This window comes from Heterodontus francisci, chromosome 13 (assembly GCF_036365525.1).
Source record: "Heterodontus francisci isolate sHetFra1 chromosome 13, sHetFra1.hap1, whole genome shotgun sequence".
Classification (NCBI taxonomy): Eukaryota; Metazoa; Chordata; class Chondrichthyes; order Heterodontiformes; family Heterodontidae; genus Heterodontus; species Heterodontus francisci.
Window position 1 is genome coordinate 78008661 of NC_090383.1, and position 20257 is coordinate 78028917.

Sequence of the window (20257 nt, forward strand, 5' to 3'; positions counted from 1 at the left end):
GTTACGTCACCTTCTTTCTCCTACTACAAAATCCTGAAAATGCCCTCTCCTTTAAGTTTTCATACCTACTTCTGCTGAAACCACTAGTCTGTCTGATTTCTTTACAGATGCTGAATTGAGGTGCTGTTTACTTTCAGCATTTTTTGCTTTATTTGATATGTCATTGTACTGGGTTAGACTTCAGCAACAGCAAAGCATCAGCCCAGGTCACTGGCCGGAACTTGGCAAAGCAAGCCAGTCACCGTCCGTCCAATCAGGAGCCCGGCTGACGCGTACTCGAACAGGGCAACGGCTGCGGCGAAACAACCAATCCACGGAGAGACCCGCGTTTAAATTTAGAAGAAGACCAATCAAACATTGCGCCCTGGCGCCGTGTCAGTTGAAATGAACCAATCAACGCTTCATGGTGACTCGTCAGCGGTGAGTTCTAAATGGGCGTGTCCGAGATTTAACCAATAGGAATGCTAAATACATGGCACTGCAGCACAGTTGGTTAACGCACGCGTTTTAAACTCAGAGCAGAACAATTTGAAATTGGGCTGTTGATATAGATCGAGCTGCGGGCTCTCAGGTGTGGATTTTTATGTTTTATTTTATTTTGACGGCGATGTGCCTGGGTTGTGAATGTGGGTCCGAGACTGCGTGCAGATTGTTCGGTGATTGTTCCCTTGATTTGAGTTTTTAGCGATAGCTGGGGAGCCAGGGCGCTCGCATCGCAACCGTCGGGGTAAATATAAATAAACAGTGTAAACCGTTTAACAAGTGAATAGTGTTATATGGATTCATCTTGGTAGTTGCTATCTGCCGAGACAGGGCTGAGGCGGGGGTGTCAACTCATTTAAACTGAGAGTAGTGAGCAAAGTATGTAGTACAAACCATTTAACAATTATGGCGATCAGTGAGCATAGTGCAATCCCATGTAAACAGCGAGATTAGTGATCAGTGAGTTTAATACAAACCCATGTAAACAGCCAGATTAGTGATCAGTGAGCATTGTGCAAACCCATGTAAACAGTCATCTGTGAAAAAGCGTAAACCATTTAAATACAGTAGCGATCCGTGAGTGAATTGTAGTCCAATGTAAATACCGTGATCTTGGTGTTCAACGAGTGCAGAGGGAACCCATTTAACCCTGCGTTGTGAATATGTTCAAGTGCGAAGCTCAAAGTAAGTTTTAAAAAAAATATTTGTCATCATCCTTAAGCACTTAGTCAAGTTTGTATGTGTGGGTCTTCTGCTTAATGGTAAAATATTTTGAATCTGATTTCTTCAAATAGTAGCAGTATTAAAAATGTATTTTTAAGCAGGCCAATGTTTGTTAATTTCTGGTTTGTTATTATATTTTTTTGTTTGAAGTTATTGGGAGCTGTTGTTTGAGCTACCCAAAGGAGTGTAGGAGACAAGATGCTGATGGTTGTGTATCGGTTAGATTTAAGAATGGTAAATAATTGTTCTTTGTTCTACATGGGGTTACAGAACTGTGAAAATCAAAGATCTGTAACAGCATCTTGTATTCCTTCTTAAATCTGATGTTTCAGTGCCATAGAAGTGGGTCATGCTAACTGGAAAGATTTCCAGCTTCTCCATTGATCTAAACAATCTCAGCTAGTGTGTCAGTCTCCCATGTGTGGAAAAGACAGCAATATTTGAAACTTCATCAGATCCAGAGGAGTGGTGAAAGTTGATTACTCCATTGTTGGAAAAAAGTCACTGTAATTGCAGCAGAGAGGAAACAGTCTTTTCAAATGCTCCAGAGTTGTGCTCAGAAGATTCACCCAACAATGATTGCCCCAAGTGATGTTCAGGAATGGACACTATATTATAGTGGTGTGTTATGTAATTTGATTGGTGTAGACTAGCAATAGATGAGAGCCATTATATAGTACAATAATTTTTTTTAGCAGAAGGCCACCACTGGTTCACCTGCCCCACCCCTCTAAACTACCTGTCAGTTTCCTTATTGTGACTCTAGAACTAATAGACTTGTGTTTTTTTTCATTTATTCATTCTTGAGATGTGGGCGTCGCTGGCTAGGCCAGCAATTATTGCCCATCCCTAATTGCCCTTGAGAAGGTGGTGGTGAGTTGCCTTGAAATGCTGCAGCCCATCTGGTGTAGGTACACCCCCAGTGCTGTTAGGGAGAGAGTTCCAAGATTTTGACCGAGTGACAGCAGTATAGTTCCAAGCCAGGATGGTGAGTGACTTGGATGGGAACATGCAGGTGGTGATGTTCCCAAGTGTCTGCTGTCCTTGTTCTTCTAGGTGGTCAAGGATGCGAGTTTGTAAGGTGGTATTGAAGCAGTCTTGGCGAGTTGCTGTGGCGCTTCCTGTAAATTGTATACACTGCCACTGCTGCGCACCAGTGGTGGATGTTCAAGCGGGCTGCTTTGACTTGGATAGTCAAGCTTCTTGAGTGTTGTTGGAGCTGCACTCATTCTGGCAGGTGGAGAGTATTCCATCACATTCCTGACTTATGCCTTGTGGATGGTGGACTGGCTTTGGGGAGTTGGGAGATGAGTTGCTCACTGCTGAATTCCCAGCCTCTGACCTGCTCTTGTAGCCACAGTATTTATGTGGCTGGTCCAGTTCAGTTTCTGGTCAATGGTAATCCCCAGGATGTTGATGGTGGGGGATTCAGTGATGGTAATGCTGCTGAATGTCAAGGGGTGATGGTTAGATTCTCTCTTGTTGCATATTGTCATTGCCTGGCACTTGTGTGGCGCCAATGTCATTTGCCATTCATCAGCCCAGGCCTGAATGATGTCCAGGTCTTGCTGCATGTTGGCACTGACTACCATTCACAACTCCTCAGATACTGAAGCAATCAACACTGTGCAATCATAAGTGAACATCCCCACTTCTGACCTAATGTTGGAGGGAAGGTCATTGATGAAGCAGCTGAAGATAGTTGGGTTTAGGACACTACCCTGAGAGACTCTTGCATTGATGTCCTAGGACTGAGATGATTGGCCTCCAACAACCACAACCATCTTCCTTTGTGCTCGGTATGACGCCAGCCATTGGAGAGTTTTCCCCCTGATTCCCATTGACTTTAATTTCACTTGGAGCTCTTTGATGCCACACTTGGTCAAATGCTGCCTTGACCTCGAGGACAATCACTCTCACCTCACCTCTGGAATTCAGCTCTTTTGTCCATGTTTGGACCAAGGCTGTAATGAGGTCTGGAATTGAGTGGTCCTGGTGGAACCCAAACTGAGCATCAGTAAGCAGGTTGTTGATGAGTAAGTGCTGCTTGATAGCATTGTCGACGACACCCCCCATCACTTTGCTTATGATTGAGAGCAAACTGATGGGGCAGTAATTGGCTGGATTGGATTTGACCTGTTTTTTGTGGACAGGTCATAATTGGGAAATTTGCCGCATTGACAGATTGATGTTGTGTTGTAGCTGTACTGGAATAGCTTGGCTAAGGGTGCAGCTAGTTCTGGAGCATTGTTGGATGTTGTCACGGCCCATAGCCTTCAATGTATCCAGTATCTTCAGCCATTCCTTGATGTCACGTGAATGAATCGAATTGTCAAAAGACTTGTATCCCTGATGGTGGGGAACCTTGGGAGGAGGCTGAGATGGATCATCTACTAAGCACTTCTGGCTGAAGATGATAACAATTGCTTCAGCCTTATCTTTTGCACTAATGTGCTGGGCTCCCCCATCACTGAGGATGGGGATGTTTTGGAGCCTCCTTTTTCTCAGAGGGAATTGATCCAGTGATTATTTTTTTAAAACTTAGAACAGAAAATAATAGTTTATCACCCCTGCTGGTATGTAAAGGGAACCATATGCTGCACAAATTACACACAGTTTAAAACTGTGGAACACTTTTTGTTTTGACAACAGATGGTAAAGGGTGTGCCTTTTAAAGTATATATATATTTGATTCCATACACATTGCTTCAGCATAATCTAGAATTTTCCCTTTTTCCTAGGTCATGATCTAAATTTTTCACAAAATTGAGCAAAATGAGCTGGGCTGTGGAAGAGTGGAAGGAGGGCCTGCCTACAAAGGCTCTCCAGAAGATACAGGAGATTGAAACTCAGCTGGATAAACTCAAAAAGGAACGTCAGCAGCGACAGTTTCAGCTGGAATCCCTGGAAGCTGCACTGCTGAAACAAAAACAAAAGGTGATTATTCTTATTATAGGTGATTATTCTTCACTTACTTAGAAATGTTTTTTTGTTCCTAGGTGTCAGCTGTTTTTCTTTGGCTTAGTCAAACACCTAAGGGTTGTAAGCTGAATCACCCCAATGGGCTTGGGGACCTAAACTAGGCTTCAGAACAATACTGAGAACATGCTGCATCGTCAGATCTGCTATCTTTCATATGGGATATTGAATCGTTACCCTGTTTGCCTGCTCAGGTGAACCTAAAAGTATTTCTCAAACAAGTACTGGCCAACATTCTTCCCTCAACTGACATCATTTGCTGTTTTGAGACCTTACTTTGTGCAAAATTGGCTGTTAACATTTGCCTACATAATAACAGTGACTGCATTTAAAAGTAATCAAGCTTAATCTTGGTCGTAAAGTGCTTTGGGATGTGTTGAGAATTTCTTTCACTCCAAATCTCTGCTCCAGCATATCACACTTTTTCAATAACTTACAAGCCGTGTATAGTAAGATTAGTCCATCATTTAATGAAGGTGTTTTTGATAGTATGCTTCATGATCATGTTGGATGCTTTGCTAAGTACCAAGTGCATTGCTACAGTTTGGGCTTCTAAAATGCCATTTTGCTAATTGTGCAATGTTACCTGTTAGCAGACAATGCTATTTTCTTGTTTCATCCTCATGGAGATTAATGCGGTCCAAGTCCAGTAACCACCAATAACAAACATCATACTCCAATTATATAGGGTTCACAATACATCCTCAGTCTATTCTGGAAATATAACAAGTTGACTTGTATAATCCAAAATAGCTATGGTAGTTTATAAGTCAGAAGTATACAAATCTTGGGAATTAGGCAATGTACAGTTCACCAAGGTTATTTCAACAGTGGCGCACTCTCCTGCAATCTGTACCACTGAAAAGAACAAGATCAACAATGTTATAAGACCGCTATCGCCTCACATACTACCCTGACACAGATGTGTATCACCATTATTTCATTGTCACTGGGCTGGTGTACGAGCATTATCTACTGAATAGCGTTGTGGGATTAGCATGAGTATAAGAACTACAATGGTTCAAGGAACAGGGTACTTGCCACTTTCTCAGCGCAACTAGCGATGGGCATTCAATGCAACCTCAGCTTAACTGTAGCAGTTTCACCTCCTGAGACAGTTGTTGGTTGAGACTTGAAGACATAATCTTGGCTGACACTTCAGTGAAGTACTGAGAGAATGCTGCACTGATTATTTCTTTTGAATGAGATGCTAAACTAAGCTCCTGTCTGCCCTCTCAAGCAGATGTAAAAGAGTACAAGATTTCTCCCAGTGTCCTGATCAATATTTGACCTTCTACCAAAATCTCTAATTGCTATTATCTAATTGCAGTTTGTGGGATCTTGCTATGTGCAAGTTGACTGCCACATTTCCCTACATTACAATAGTGGCCTTACTTAATTGATTGTGAAGCACTTTGGGATGTTGTGGAGTGTGCTATATACATGTAAGTTCTTTCTTTATATACCAAGCATGTATCATAAGGACAGGAATATTAGACTATGTAAACCAGTATTATTCTGCTGCTGAAGTGCAGTGTTTTTGATGAAGTGAGGAGAATTTTGTGTTATAATGGAGAATGCATTACACTGATGGTACATTTTCAATGGTATTGGAAATAAAGCAAATATTGATTTAAGAACAATATGTAAAATTTGATGGTAGATTCAATGAATGCAAATGAGAAATAATATGAAATTATTTATTGGAAGAACTTTTACAATTAAAAAGATTTCTAAATAAAAACAATAGAAATTGTTGTATGTGAACACCTTTAAGAGGTATGGCTACAAGATCATGTTAGCCATGTAAGAACAAAACAAGCTTTCTACTCCGAGCTCCGTCACGGCAAGAGGCTACCAGGAGGGCAGAGGAAATGCTACAAGGGTGTCTTTAAAGCCTCCCTGAACAATATGTAACATCTCCACTGATGCGTGGGAATCTCTTGCCCGAGACCGCCCAAAATGGAGAAGAAGTATCCGCAACGGTGCCAGCCAGTTCAAACAACGTCGACATGCCCAGGCAGTGACCAAGCACAAACAGCAGAAGGAGCATTTGGAAATTCGAGCATCCCATTCACTCACCTCACCTGCCCCACCTGTGGCAGAGTGTGTGGATCTAGAATTGGACTATTCAGTCACCTAAGGACCCACAACCCTGGAGTGGAAGAAAGTCATCCTCATTCCCGAGGGACTGCATAAGAAGAGATCATGTAAGACACCACGTGATTCTGAGTGTTAGGCAGTCTTGAAGAAACACCTATCCAGTGAGTATCTCAATGTACTTGCTGCTCTCTCAGTATCCAATAAAGAACGCACAATATTGCATTACTGATCCCACCTGACCGATCAGTCTTTGTGTGAAATCAATACAAACACAGAGGTTCAAGGAACCCACAACAGAAATTAAATCTGGAATGTATAAAATAATATTAATGTATTTGAGATGTGCAATTCTATGTGAAAGGTATGCACATTAGTTTCTTTCCATCCTTCCTGAATATGATCACTTTCAAACCTTCTTATAACAATTTATTTAGATTGTGGCATAATCAAGAATATTTCTTCAGTATTCACCACGATATTTTTACTAAGATTAGAGATCAGATCGTGGAATGGTTACAGCACAGAAGGAGGCCATTCAGCCTGTTGTGTCTGTGCTGGCTCTCTACAAGAGCACCTCACCTAGTCCCGCTCCCCTGCCTTTTCCCCGTAGGCCTGCAGATTTTTTTCTCTGCATGTAATTATGCAATTCCCTTTTGAAAGCCAGGATTGAATCTGCTTCCACCACACTCTCAGGAAGTGCACTCCAGATCCTAATCATTCGCTGCGTTTAAAAATTGTTTTCCTCATGACACCTTTGGTTCTTTTTCCATTCCTGTGTCCTCTGGTTCTCAACCGTCTGTCAATGGGAACAGTTTCTTCTTATCTCCCCTGTCCAGGCCCCTCATAATTTTCATCATCTCCGTCATATCTCCTCTCAACCTTTTCTAAGGAGAACAGCCCCAGCTGCTCCAATCTATCCACATAACTGAAGTCCCTCATCCCCAGAACCATTCTCGTAAATCTTTTCTGCACCCTCTCTAAGGCCATCACATCCTTCCTAAAATGTTGTACCCAGAATTGGATATAATACTGCTGTTATACTCTATGCCTCTATTTATAAAGCCCAGGATCCCATATGCCTTATTAGCTGCTTTCTAAACCTGCCCTGCCACTTTCAATGATTTGTGCAGATATACCCTCCAGGTCCCTCTGCTCCTGCACCTCCTTTAGAATTGCATCCTTTTATGTTGTCTTTTGTTCTTACGACCAAAATGAATCATTTCACACTTCTGTGCATTAGATTTCATTTGTCAGATGTCTGCCCATTCTACCAGCCTGGCTATGTCCTCTTGAAGTCTATCACTATTCTCCTCACAGTTCAGTATACTTCCAAGTTTTGTGCCATCTGAAGATTTTGAAATTATGTCCTGTACAACCAAATCTAAGTTATTAATATATATCGAGAAAAGCATAATTTTTTGACCGTTGGATGGTGGGCTGGGAGGTGGAGGAGGCCAAGAAAATAGTGGAGAGCCTCATCAGGATAGCTCCCCGATACATTTCTGTTGCCAGGGAAGTTTCCCAGTGGCTGGACTGAATGCGCATCAGCTGTCTGCCGAACAGAGGTGGGCAGCCAATATAAATAATTAAGGCTCCCATTAGGGGCAACTTTTCCTGGCCCACCGGCATTTTGCCGGTGGCAGAGCGCCCCCCCCCCCCCCCCCCACCACTCCATCATGCTGCGTGGGGAGGCCGCCAGCTTCATGGAGGCGGCCTTCCTGCAGCGGTTTGAGGGGCCTTGGAGCTGGAGGCTCCATGCCCCAAAGAGGGGCTGCGGAAAGGAAAGGCTGCCCCCACAGCCCCAGTGAGCCATCCAGAGGGGCCTACCTGCTGGTCCCTCTGATTCTTAATTTTATACTACCTCTCTGACCAATGAGGAGGCTCCGTCTAGTACAATTGCTGAGCCGGTCCCGCTGTTGGCAAGTGTAAGCTCAGAACTCCCATTTCATCCCGACATTAGGTTCGTAAAGTCTGCGGTAAAATCCTGTCCATGATCTCTGATTGAACTTCCACTGCAGTGCTGATACATTGGCATCACTCTGCCTGTGCTGCAGTGGAAGTTGAGACAGTGGCCATTAGACCACTCTATCATGGGTTGGATTGGCTGTGTATGGAGGTGCCCACCACTTTCACGGTGGAAAGAATGGGCTGCAACTTCTGTGCTATGCCCTGTGCCAAGGTGGAACTGGAGTCCTGCATACTCCTTGTCAGTGACTGGGGGGCCTGCCAATGCCCCATGCATCTCTGTGTGCATGTTTACCAGCGTCCTGCTATAGTCTGCCCCCAGCGAGGTTCCCATTTGACCAGCAGAACTGGTGTGTGACCTTGCCCTCTGGGGAGCTTGCACAGGAACTGACCTATCCCTGGCTGCAGCCCACTTGTGCCCAGTAACTCACCACGTGCAGATCCCAACTCTAAACTAGCCTCTAAAGTACATGCTGTGCCAGTATCTGAACTGGTGGCTGCAAGTATTAGGTTGAGTGACAATGCTTTCAGACTATCTTCCTCCTCTTGCCCCTTGAATTGCTGCTGGAGGACCTGAGCAGCTGGCTATCTGAAAGCACAAAAGCATTGGAGAGGGGAGGGGTAAAGGAAGGAAATCAGGAGTTCCATGGTCACTCCTTCAGTAGTTTCCATTTCATGGCACCTTTCAGGATGTGGGTTAGGAGTTAGTGGAGAAGGTGCATAAGGCAGCAAGTTGCCATCATCCAGAATGGCCTGCACTGCACCGGATACCACTGGTTCTGTTGCACTGCGGCCCATTGTTCTAAACGCCATTTCCTCCAGAGCACTGAAGTGATATATACGACCTGGACATCCTCTGGTCCACTGGATTTCTCTCCAAGTGGTGGGCAACATTCTCCATACAAGAGAGGGAGCTGAATGTCATAGGCTATGGGTCAGTGTATTTGGATGGCACCAGCTATAGCTGAACAGCTGGAGGTATGTGGAGGCAGTGAAAGGTGTATGTGCGGCTGGTATGCTTCAAGTGTGTGTGTTGTGTGTGTGTGTGTGTCCAGTGTCAGGATGTTAGAAGTGAGTTCTGAATGTCAGGGTCTGCTGCTGTGTGAGTGTTGGGGGTGTGGTACATTGAGTTGTGGGAGAGGTGGGTGGTGTGGATGTGCGATCTTATGTGCACTTGCATTCACTCACCTTAACCACCCGAGTGAGGTCATTGAACATCTTTCGACACTGCTGCCAGGTCCGTGGGGCTATACTCTGGGCATTGAGTACCCATTCCCTTCTGAGGGTCAGGCTGGAGCAGTTCTCCCCCCTCCCCCACCAGAAACGTGGCCTCCCTCCTGCCTTCAACCACCTGGCAGAGTGTACTTGGGTGAGTGGGGGGCATCGTTGAATCCAGGATCCCTCTCCTTTTCTTGCAGCAACATGGCTTCTCTTTGAGTGTGTAAAACCAATTACCCAACAGCCTGCAGTGCACTGCTGCAATTTCCCTTTTATAGGGACTGCACCTTTAAATTGGGGAGGTTGCCTGGAACATATGTTTAGTAACAAACACCACTTAACCCCCTGCAGTGATCAGAGGGCACCTGCACCTATATGTGCACAGGGACCGCTGCTTTTGATGCCCAGTCATGGAAATGAGGTGGGTAGACAAATTTTCTGCATTACCCACCCCTTTTCCAACAGGCATGGGCACGTCGCAAACCATGGCCCTCGTGCCCAAAAATTGGAACGATTGAATTTTCTGCTCACAGTCTTGAAATCTGGGAGAGTGGGTGTGAATGCAAGGGGAGAGTGAATGATTTCTCCAATAGCTTAGCAATTTATACGTGTAGGTAATTGTAGCATGAAGGGCATACAAACTGTAAGAATAAAGTTGTGTACAGACAAAGGAAGGAGTGCGAAAGGAATCTTTTTTGGGAGAAAATGCGCCCAAACAGAATTAAGTGCTTTTCATTGCAGTTCCTTCCTCACACTGGCCTCCAAATAGTGTCAAAATAATTTTCTTTCAAGAATTGAATTTATTTTGCATGTTTATCTCTGAAAGTTTCCAAAACGATGTCACACACACCATGAATAACTTTGAAACAATGTGATTTCTTTATTAGTAAATGTGGCACTCAGTTTGTACAAGAGGTGATTTTGGCTGAGGAAGTAATATTGGCTTAAGGAACGTCCTGCTCCTTTTGTGCCCTGAAATCTCGAATGTTCACCCAAACCATTGGAGCAAATAGATAGGACATGTCCAAAGGATGGCATCTCTGACAATGGAACTCTATCTCAGCAGTTCATGGAGTATCAGCCTAGATTACGGGGGTGAATTTCTGGAGTGTTCTCTCGATCTTCTATTATAACACTGCTGCTTTTCTGGGGTGTCCATTGTTCATCCTTAAATCTATTGTAGCTGAGATGTTCCTGTGGTAAAATAGCCTGCTGATGCTCACTGTCCGGGCAGAGATAAACAATAAACCAATTGGAGTGCGTAGCACTAGAAGAATTATAACCCAGCAACATGTCAATGCCTTCAAAAAGGGAGCAAAGTGGGGGGTTGGGGTAGGGAGATGTTGTGGTTATCATAAAGTAAGCAGTGATTTTTTTTTCTTTCAATGGTAGAAAGTATATGGATAAATCATTTTTTTATCACTGCTTGTAAAACAGGTGGAGAATGAGAAGACTGAAACAAGTGCTCTGAAGCGGGAGCACCAGAACCTAATAGAATCATGTGAAAACCTTGAGAAAACGAGGCAGAAGATTTCCCATGAACTGCAGGTGAAGGAATCACAAGTTCATTACCTAGAAGGGCAGCTTGCATCAAGCAAGAAACGGGTGGACAAACTTGAGCAAGAAAACAAGAGGTAAAGATGTTTTTATACTGTGCTAATAAAATTGGCTCAAGGATACTATAACCCATAGACACACAAAGAGTTCTAAGGTAGCACTGCTTGATCCCAAAGTCTAGATGAAGTACTTCTGGAAATAAGACACTCAATAAGGTGATACAAATTAGATTTTAAATAAGCCTCCACCAGTAAACTAATTTTTCCCCACACTAATGTAAGACTTCGGAACATATCCTTTATGTAGGAAACATGTGACACTGTTTTATTGGTTAAAAATGTGGCGCAGAGGAGCTTAAAAGTTCAAATATTAATTGGAATAAAGTAATTGTGAAGAAAGCTGGTGCTACAATAGTTAGCCACCAGAGGGTGCCATTTAAATTCACAAAGCAGCTTGAATTATTCTTGGAATAACAGAAAAAGATTTTTGCACAAGGTGTATTTTGTCCTAGATCTATTGGTTATTGTTATGAATGTAAAGCAGCATGATAGCTTACCTGGTTCAGTTAGAGGGTGCCTCCTAAGATGTAAAGACCAGAAAATTCACAGTTTCCGATCTGCCTGTTCATCTGTTCAAATGGCAACGAGGCGATGAGGATGGAAAGATTCGCCACGCTTTTTATTCCTAATCAGTATCCAGTAACCCCTATTGAGAGTGCACATGCATGGATGTTATGTTGAAGACAGTATCAGGCTCTGCAGTAATGATGTGTGTGATAAAAGAGCTTGATGACTTTGTCTCATTTCAAACATGAATAACAGCTATAATAAAAGCAAAATACTGCGGATGCTGGAAATCTGAAACAAAAACAAGAAATGCCGGATTCACTCAGCAGGTCTGGCAGCATCTGTGGAAAGAGAAGCAGAGTTAACGTTTCGGGTCAGTGACCCTTCTTCGGAACTCAGTAGCTGTGGAAGTCAGTGGGCTTATAATGGATATTGGTAGACAACCTGTCCCCAGAGATGGAGACAGAGAAGTCGAGGAAGGGAAGGGAAGTGTCAGAGATGGACCATGTAAAGGTGAGAGAAGGGTGGAAATTGGAAGCAAAGTTGATAAAGTTTTCTAGTTCGGGGCGGGAGCAGGAAACGGCACCGATACAGTCATCAATGTACCGGAAAAAGAGTTGGGGGAAGGGGCCTGAGTAGGACTGGAACAAAGAATGCTCGACATATCCCACAAAAAGACAGGCATAACTAGGACCCATGCGGGTACCCATAGCAACACCTTTTACTTGAAGGAAATGCATGGAGTTGAAGGAGAAGTTGTTCAATGTGAGAACAAGTTCAGCCAGGCGGAGGAGGGTGTTGGTGGATGGGGACTGGTTGGGCCTCTGTTCCAGGAAGAAGCGGAGAGCCCTCAAACCATCCTGGTGGGGGATGGAGGTGTAGAGCGATTGGACGTCCATGAATAACAGCTACTTGGGTTAAATACTGGAGGCTGATTGGCATCTGTGGAGCTACATCCCAGCAAGGAGTCAATGCCTTCAGAAAAGGGGAAAGGAGAAAAAAATTGTTAGAAGAGGAAAATATCACTGTAGTCAAAATAATGTGACTGCTCCTGCTTTCCTCATTCATTTAACCTTCATATGTAATAGAATAATGTACATTGATATATAGGGGGAGAGGTACATGTTCCTTTAACAATTTATTGTAATTTTCCCATATGACCTAGTGTGTAAACAATATGGGACAGGATTTTCCCCATGGGCTTCAGGAACTGGCTGTCAGACTCAAATGATAATCAGAAGCCCGAACAGTCATCTGCAATTTTCCTGAATTGGCCTATTTATGGCCACCGGCCGGGCTCACCGTCCGATTAAGGACGGCAGGTGGGCTCTCGAAACTGGAGGCCCAATAGGTGGCCCTCTGCCACTGAAGAAGCAGCAGGATGCCTTTCCAGACAAGTGAAAGGGAGGCATTCCAAGATGGAGGCACCCTCTCTCCAACTTCTTTAAATTTATCATTAAAAAAAATCTCAGCAGCCTGGAGCACTGCCCATCACCCTCCCCCTCCACTTTCCTGGTCTGCAGCACAGAGGCCGCCTCCAGACAGCTACACTGTTCCCCGACACCTCCAGGGACCTGGAGGCCAACGGGAAAATTCCAGTCAGCCTCTGACAATAGGCCATTAATTGGGTTAATCGGCTACCCGCGCTTCCATATCCCACCTCCGGGAAAATTGCATAATTTTCCACGTCCACCTGCCTTTGTGTCTGCCCCCATTGAGGGCTAAAAAGCTGCCCCCTCCATGGTGATTTATTGGCCAGAAATAGTTCGAAGCTGCAACATAAAATTGGTGGCTAGATTACATATTGCATTAGCCATCTTTTGGAGTGGGGGGTAAATATAGGGCTGAATATTATGCTCCCGTCACCGAAATCGGTGGTGGATGAAAACAGGTGGGCCGTACATCACGGCAGCTCATTTAAATAGCCTGGGAGGACCGCCCCCGCAACTGCCTGATGACGTGGTGGGGATGGGCTGTCAGTCTCCAGCAGTGGCATCAGCTGCCTGTGTGCAGGCGCTGAAGCCCTTTTTAAAGGGCTTCGAGCCCGACTGTCCCATTTAAATATTTAAAAGTACACTTACATTGATGTAAAAAATTAAATAAATTTATCTTGCCCCTCTCCAAGCCCCCCAATATCTATAGAATTAATTACTTGCCCTCTCCCCCTGCAAAACATTAACCTTGTCCAGCTGACCTTCCCCACCCCCACCCCCCCCCCCCACAAAGTGCATAAACCTTACAGTATAATCCTTCCCACAAGCCCCTACACCAAGAATATGACTTTGACCCTGCTCCCGCACTGAGAAACTTACCTGTTCCCCCCTCCCCACCAGTGTTCTGCCCCGGTTCCCTAGACGGCGATCCGAAGGTGTGGGAGTGCCGGCCACTGTCACGAAGATTGCTCTGGGACAGACGGCGGGAGCGTAACTATGATTAATTAATTTGTTTTAATGAATTTAAATATTTAAATTGGATTCCTATCACCAAGCAGCCGGGGGGCCGCCACAAGACCACTCCGCCGCCAGCAATATCGGGCCTGGCCTTCCCGCGTCAAGGTCCATGGCGGGCTTCTCATGGAGGCATTTTCCGCACCCACCCGCCGGCCACGACTCCCGACGTCAGGGGGTCTTTAAAATTCAGCCCATAGTGTGCAGGGAATTAATGGTAACTTGAAGGTACTGCATAATTATCTTATTGCCCAAGAAAACTGATGCAGACCAGTCATTGTGTAACTCACTTTATTGTATAGACAGGCTGAACTATATTTGATAGATTTTTTTCGTTGAAATGAAACTGTAAGAATTACTTGTGCTTCTTTGGGCTGAATTTTATTATTGCAATGGAGGTCCCGGCAGTGGGCCGGAAGGCGGGAGGAGACCCCGCTTTGGCCCTCCATTGGACCCCCGAAGCCATTCCATGGTGGGCAGCCAATTAACTGCCCGTTGTTGGGGGCGCTGTCCCTTTTAGAGCTGCTGGCCAATTGGAAAGCTGGCAGCTCTACAGTACCGGCAGTGCCACTGGGAGCCGTGGCCACTGCCGGTACTGCAGGAGGCCCTGAAGCACCGAAGGAGACCCTGGGACAAGTGACTGGGGTTGGGATTGCCCAGACCATTCAGGCAGGCCCCAGCGAGGGAGTGGGGTTGTGGTTGATAAGATTGGGGATGTCCTCCACGGTGGGGTTAGGGGGGGTCGGCGATTGCCACCGGGGGGGGGGGGGGCGCCAACCGTGAACGCTGAATTGCCCCCAAACGTGGGATCCCCCGACCTCGCTAGGAGGCCTGCCGGTTTTACCTGCCGGCAGGTCCCTCTGCCTCCCTCAAAATTGAGGTGGAGGTGGGAAAAGGCCCTTAAGTGGCCTTTATTTGGCCACTTAAGGGCCTCAATTGGCCTGCGGCAGGAAGGCTGTCCTCAGTCTTTCCCGCCCAGGACAAAATGGCAGGGGGCCCAGGCAATGGCACCCCCTGCCATTTTGCTTGCCTACCCCCCGCCTTGGTGCCCGCCTCCAAAGGCAGAATAAAATCCTGCCCTATAAATGAAAAGAGAATTAGATCAGACTTTCATCTAACAACCTACACTTGTTTGTTTTTTTTTCAGAAACAAGTCTGAATTGGAACGAAACCAGCAGACCATAATGCCAGCAGATGTACAGTCTAGAACACCTCAAAGGAACCTCTCTGGATCTATGACACCAAATAAAAATGTTGCTGGTAAGCTTGTTTAGAGAAACTATTGCCTATTGTATATTAATGTTTCAAAAGCTTGAACATTGCAAAAATAGTCACAAGTGTTTAGCCTAGGCTTATTGGTAGCACACTTGCTTCTGAGGCAGATGTTTATGTATTCAAGACTTGAGCATGGAATCTAGGATGTCTTTTATGCAGTTGCAAGGCCAATTATAATGCCCCTAGCAGCTGCCATGGCTGAGATCTGCCAATATATGGGATCTTTTTGCTCTGTGTGAGTGAGAATACCAAGTGGGGCATTTAAAAAAACCCACAGCTGTACTGCTAATCAGAGAATGCATTCACTGCTAATCTTGAAGAATGTATGAAAATATTTTAATGATTTTGTCAACTTTTGTGAAATAAAATTAGAGGAGTTTGTTTGGTACCAAGTCATTTTTTTGATTCACTTACAGATTCAAAAGTGGAGGAACTGCAAGAAAAATACAATAAAGAAGTAGAAGAAAGAAGTCGATTGGAAACAGAACTAAAAATAATTCAGCTTAAGGTGAGATAGATCTTTTATGTCCACTAAAGAGAACATGCTGGAAATACACAGCAGATCTATTGGCATTTAAAGAGATGAGAAAGATGGTGACTGATCTGAGAACTGTTCCCAGTTCTGGCAAAAGGGTCTTCACCTGCAATATTAATTTAAATGTTCTCTTTTGAGATGATGATTAACATTTCAATACGGAATAGGAAGAGGCCAGATTTGTGGCTGGGCTTTTGGAAAACGTTATCTGCATTTCAATTCTGTTTTTCACTAACCCTTCTTTCTGGTTTGCTTTCCAACTATTTTATTCTTCTCTGTACCATGGAATGATAGAATGTCAGTTCATATCCATGGTTTCCTGTACATACGAACATACGTACATATGAATTAGGAGCGGGAGTAGGCCATTCGACCCCTTGAGCCTGCTCCGCCATTCAATAAGTTCATGGCTGAACTGATTACTCCACATTTCCACCTACCCCCGATATGTTTACGGCTCAGAAAGAGGCCACTTGGCCCATAATGTCTGCGCAGGCTGAAAAACGAGCCACTCGGCCTCATCCTTTTGCTTCCTGCCACTGAGCTGTATCCAGCTTGCTACATTCCCCTGGATCCTATGCGGTTTATTTTTTTTAACCAGTTTGCCATGTGGAACCTTGTCAAAAGCCTTGCTAAAATCCACATCAACTGCACTACCCTCATCAATCCTCCTTGTTACTTCTTCAAAAAATTCCATCAAGTTAGTCGGACACGACTGTCCCTTAACAAATCCATGCTGACTATCCTTGTTTAATCCGTGCCTTTCTAAGTGACAGTTTAACCTGTCTCGCAGAATTGATTCCAATAATTTGCCCACTACCGAGGTTAGACTGACTGGTCTGTAATTATTCAGTTTGTCCCTCACTCCCTTTTTAAGCAAAGGTACAATGTTAGCAGTCTTCCGATCCTCTGCCACCACACCTGTATCCAGTGAGGATTGGAAAATGATGATCTTTTCTCTGCTATCAACTGTCTTCTTAAACCCTTCTCTTACCTCCACTAAGTTCAAGGAGCTCATGGATGTCTTAGTCTCAGTCTTGGTGACAATCTGTTCAGGTGCTTCTATTGCTTTTCCTCCCTCTCCTTTCTGTCCAAGGCCTGAACCTTTGTCTCTCTAGTTTCTCTGCCATATCCATCCATGCTATCTTCCAACTCAGCTCATCCAACAAGCCCGCTTTCTGTTCCCTTGACCCCATTCCCATTAAGCTGCTGACCACTCAACATTCCTTCCTGACCTCCATGCTAACTGACATTTTAAATGGTTCCCTCTCCTCAGTTTTACCTTTTGTTTAAAAACCACCATCATCATCCCACATTAGAAAACCCACTCTTAATTCATCTATCTTTGCAAACTACTACATCATCTTCAACCTCCCATTCCTCTCAAATGACCTTAAATCTTCAAATGCCCTTGGTATCAAGTCTTCATATGTGCCTGTCTTTCCAGGAGTTCCTTGTTTGACTCTCTCCAATTAGGTTTCCACCCCCGCCATTGCATTGAATAGCCTTAACCAAAATCATAAATAACTGTGCAACATAGCTCCTCATCCTCCATGACCTTTCTGGTCGACCACACTACCCTTCCACTGGCCCAGCTCAGTGGAATTATCCTCACTTGGTGCCATTCTTGCCTAAACAGAGCATCTTTGCCAACGGCTCCTCTTCCTCATCTACTTGTTGCACCTCGATAACAAAGAACAAAGAAAATTACAGCACAGGAACAGGCCCTTCGGCCCTCCAAGCCTGCACCGATCCAGATCCTCTATCTAAACATGTCGCCTATCATCCACAGGCATGAGGTCAGCTTTCATGTGTACACTGATGAAACCCAGCTCTACGCTCCCACCACCTCTCTCATGAGGGAGTGTTTACGTGTATTAATGGCTGCAAAAGTGTTGTGGCAAAAGGTGCAATTAAAAAGTGCAATTGTGAGCAATGTTCCCCCTAATTTTTTTTTGTTATACATGGCTTGTTCATTTCAATGCACGGTACCTTTACATTTTTTTTGCATGCTCTGCATTTGTGGCATCTTAAACGGAACAGTTTGTGAGTGGCCTGCACGGTACCTTTCAAGTTGCTGTGCAGCCCCGCATGAGCACAGCTCACAGAAGACATTGGTTGGAAGTGATTTGTTCAAGGATGGATACAGAAGGAAATAGGGCTTTAAGGGGTGTAGGGGATGTGGCTGGTGAGGGATATGAGGAAGTGGTCGGAGATGCCTCGTCTAATTAAGACCATAGGAGTAGAGGTCAAGGGAAATGGTTGAGGGAGTGGCAGTGAGAATAGGTAGAACAGTTTATATATAGGGAAAGGTTTAATGTGAAGTGGCGAGCAGTGAATTTAGAGGAGAGAAGGCAAGGGAAGTTGAGATGAATACTTAAATAATTGAGGTTGAGAAGCTGCAATGTGGAGGATTAGGGAGGATAACTTTGTGAGATACTTGGGTTGGGGCTTGAAGTGGTGGTTGGCAACAATAGTTTTAAAGAAGAGGTGAATGAGAAGGACAATGTGAGTTGCTTGAAAGAGGACAAAGCCAGAGGAGTAGGGGGAGAGACAAGTGTATAAGTTGGTGGTAAGAGCTACACCATCACTGCAGTGGTTTGGAGGGCACATGCTGACATGTCTAGTTTGGTGGGGAGACTGGAGGGAGGGGCAGTGATTATTGGCCCAGTGAATGAGCCAAACAGGGTACTAGTGGGTGAGGCGTGTGGGACAGGAAGGAGATTTGAGGTTAGAACCCTGTGGGCACTTTATGTGAGCAAGTTGGCGAGATAGGAAGATGGGACATTTGGCATTGATGCTTGTTCATCCTTGACTTTAAATCCATCATAGCTTAACCATGTCTATCTCCATAATGCCCTTCAACCATACAACTGACCTTTCCCCCATAACTCTTCATTCTACTAAATCTGGTCCTGTGCACCTCCCTCTCTCCTTGCAGTCCACCATTGGCAGTCCTGCTATCAGCTATCTAGGCCCCATGCTCTGGAATTCCCTCCCAAAATCTCTGCCTTTCCGCCTCCCTATCATCCTTGAGGACCCGTGTTAAAATCCACCTCTTTAACTAATGTTTTAGCTCCTCCCACCTAGTCTCCTTTGGTTTGTTGTTCATTTTTTTCTTACACCTTTGTGAAGCACTTTGGAATATTGTTCATGTTAATGGCACCATATAAATGCGAGGTGTTGTGGTGTCTCGATCTTCCTCTTCTATAATGTAGAAAGGTACTTCCCTTGGTGACCTGGATTGTACAATGGACTTCTTTTGGGACATGGAGCTGCATCTCTACCGACTGTAATGGACATGAAAATCACAAATCAATCCCTTTCACACATCTCATCAAATTTGGTATTAAATTGACAATCTTGTTCTGAGAATGTAGAAGAATGGCTGTTGTGGAAATAGAAGTTCATATACTGATAAGGGTGTTCTCAGTTTGGGATAAAGGAACTTTGTTGTAGTGGAACTTGTTTTGGAAAACTCCTTTTTAAATTAAGTTTTTACAATCTTGCAGTTGATCAACCAAACACAGCCTCAAAGCACCACTTGCCATTGGAATATTGCACGGCAGCGATCCTCTTCTGTGTTTCCATGGCAACAAGATCAGACTCCAAGTCAGCAAACCTCCCATTCACTGGAGACCCCATTGAAGAAGGGTGTTGCCGTGAATCTTCAATGGGAACAGGAAGAAACTCCCTTCAGGCGTTGTCCCAAGTCGCTGCAAAAGACCACACAATCTACAGGCTGGTTTAATAACAGTACGGATAGCTTCAAGCAGGAAGAACAACTGAAATTACAAAATCAAGGTATTATAGTGACCAAAAAATAACAATTGCTCATAACTAACCATTCTGAAAGAGAAACTGCTTTTAAGAACATTTTTAAAATTCTAAGCAACATGAGGACTACAAATGGTGTACAAGCAGTCACTATACCCATCTCACTAACAATACTTCTCGATTTGTCCTTCTCTTTTGCTCATTTCGATCTTTGCAGTATCCTGCAGTGTTCAATTTGTCACCTGCTGTTGACATTTAGCATTCTCATGTCAGTTCTAGCAAAGCCAGCTGCAGAATTAAGCTTCCTTTGTTCTACCCCAATAATGTGCCGTGAATTCAACTTCAGAAGTGCACCCATGTACTGCACCAGAGTAAATCTTTATACTTGCCACACCAGCCATATATTGATTGTTAATTATGTCTCAGTTAGTATCAAATTTGTCCTGTAGCTTTGCATCCACTAAGATATGGGCCAAGATACCCAAATTCATTTCATAAAAGATCATTATGACAAACAGAGAGAGAAAAAAAAGACTCATCCCATCACTCGGGACAGGATTTGAAAGCAGGCTCCAAAGACTGAAGAGCAGTGAGATAGCTCACGCTATCCTAAGAAGCCATTATTCAGT

The 20257-nt window shown here is 44.4% G+C and overlaps 1 protein-coding gene across 7 annotated transcripts in view; it reads left to right on the forward strand.

Moving 5' to 3' along the window:
- The first annotated feature begins 486 nt into the window (after positions 1 to 486).
- Positions 487 to 20257, forward strand: part of cenpf (centromere protein F) — a 76350-nt gene continuing 56579 nt past the window's right edge. For 5 of the 7 annotated variants that reach the window (XM_068045036.1, XM_068045039.1, XM_068045041.1 and 2 more), the window contains exons 1-6: positions 487 to 571; positions 3948 to 4143; positions 10909 to 11105; positions 15189 to 15301; positions 15733 to 15824; positions 19364 to 19655. In XM_068045036.1, coding sequence (XP_067901137.1) covers positions 3982 to 4143; positions 10909 to 11105; positions 15189 to 15301; positions 15733 to 15824; positions 19364 to 19655 — 856 coding nt within the window. In that variant the 5' untranslated portion in view covers positions 487 to 571; positions 3948 to 3981. Of the gene's footprint in view, positions 572 to 592; positions 728 to 1090; positions 1168 to 3947; positions 4144 to 10908; positions 11106 to 15188; positions 15302 to 15732; positions 15825 to 19363; positions 19656 to 20257 lie in introns of those variants that run through there. The other 2 variants (XM_068045038.1, XM_068045037.1) reach the window with 2 other exon arrangements.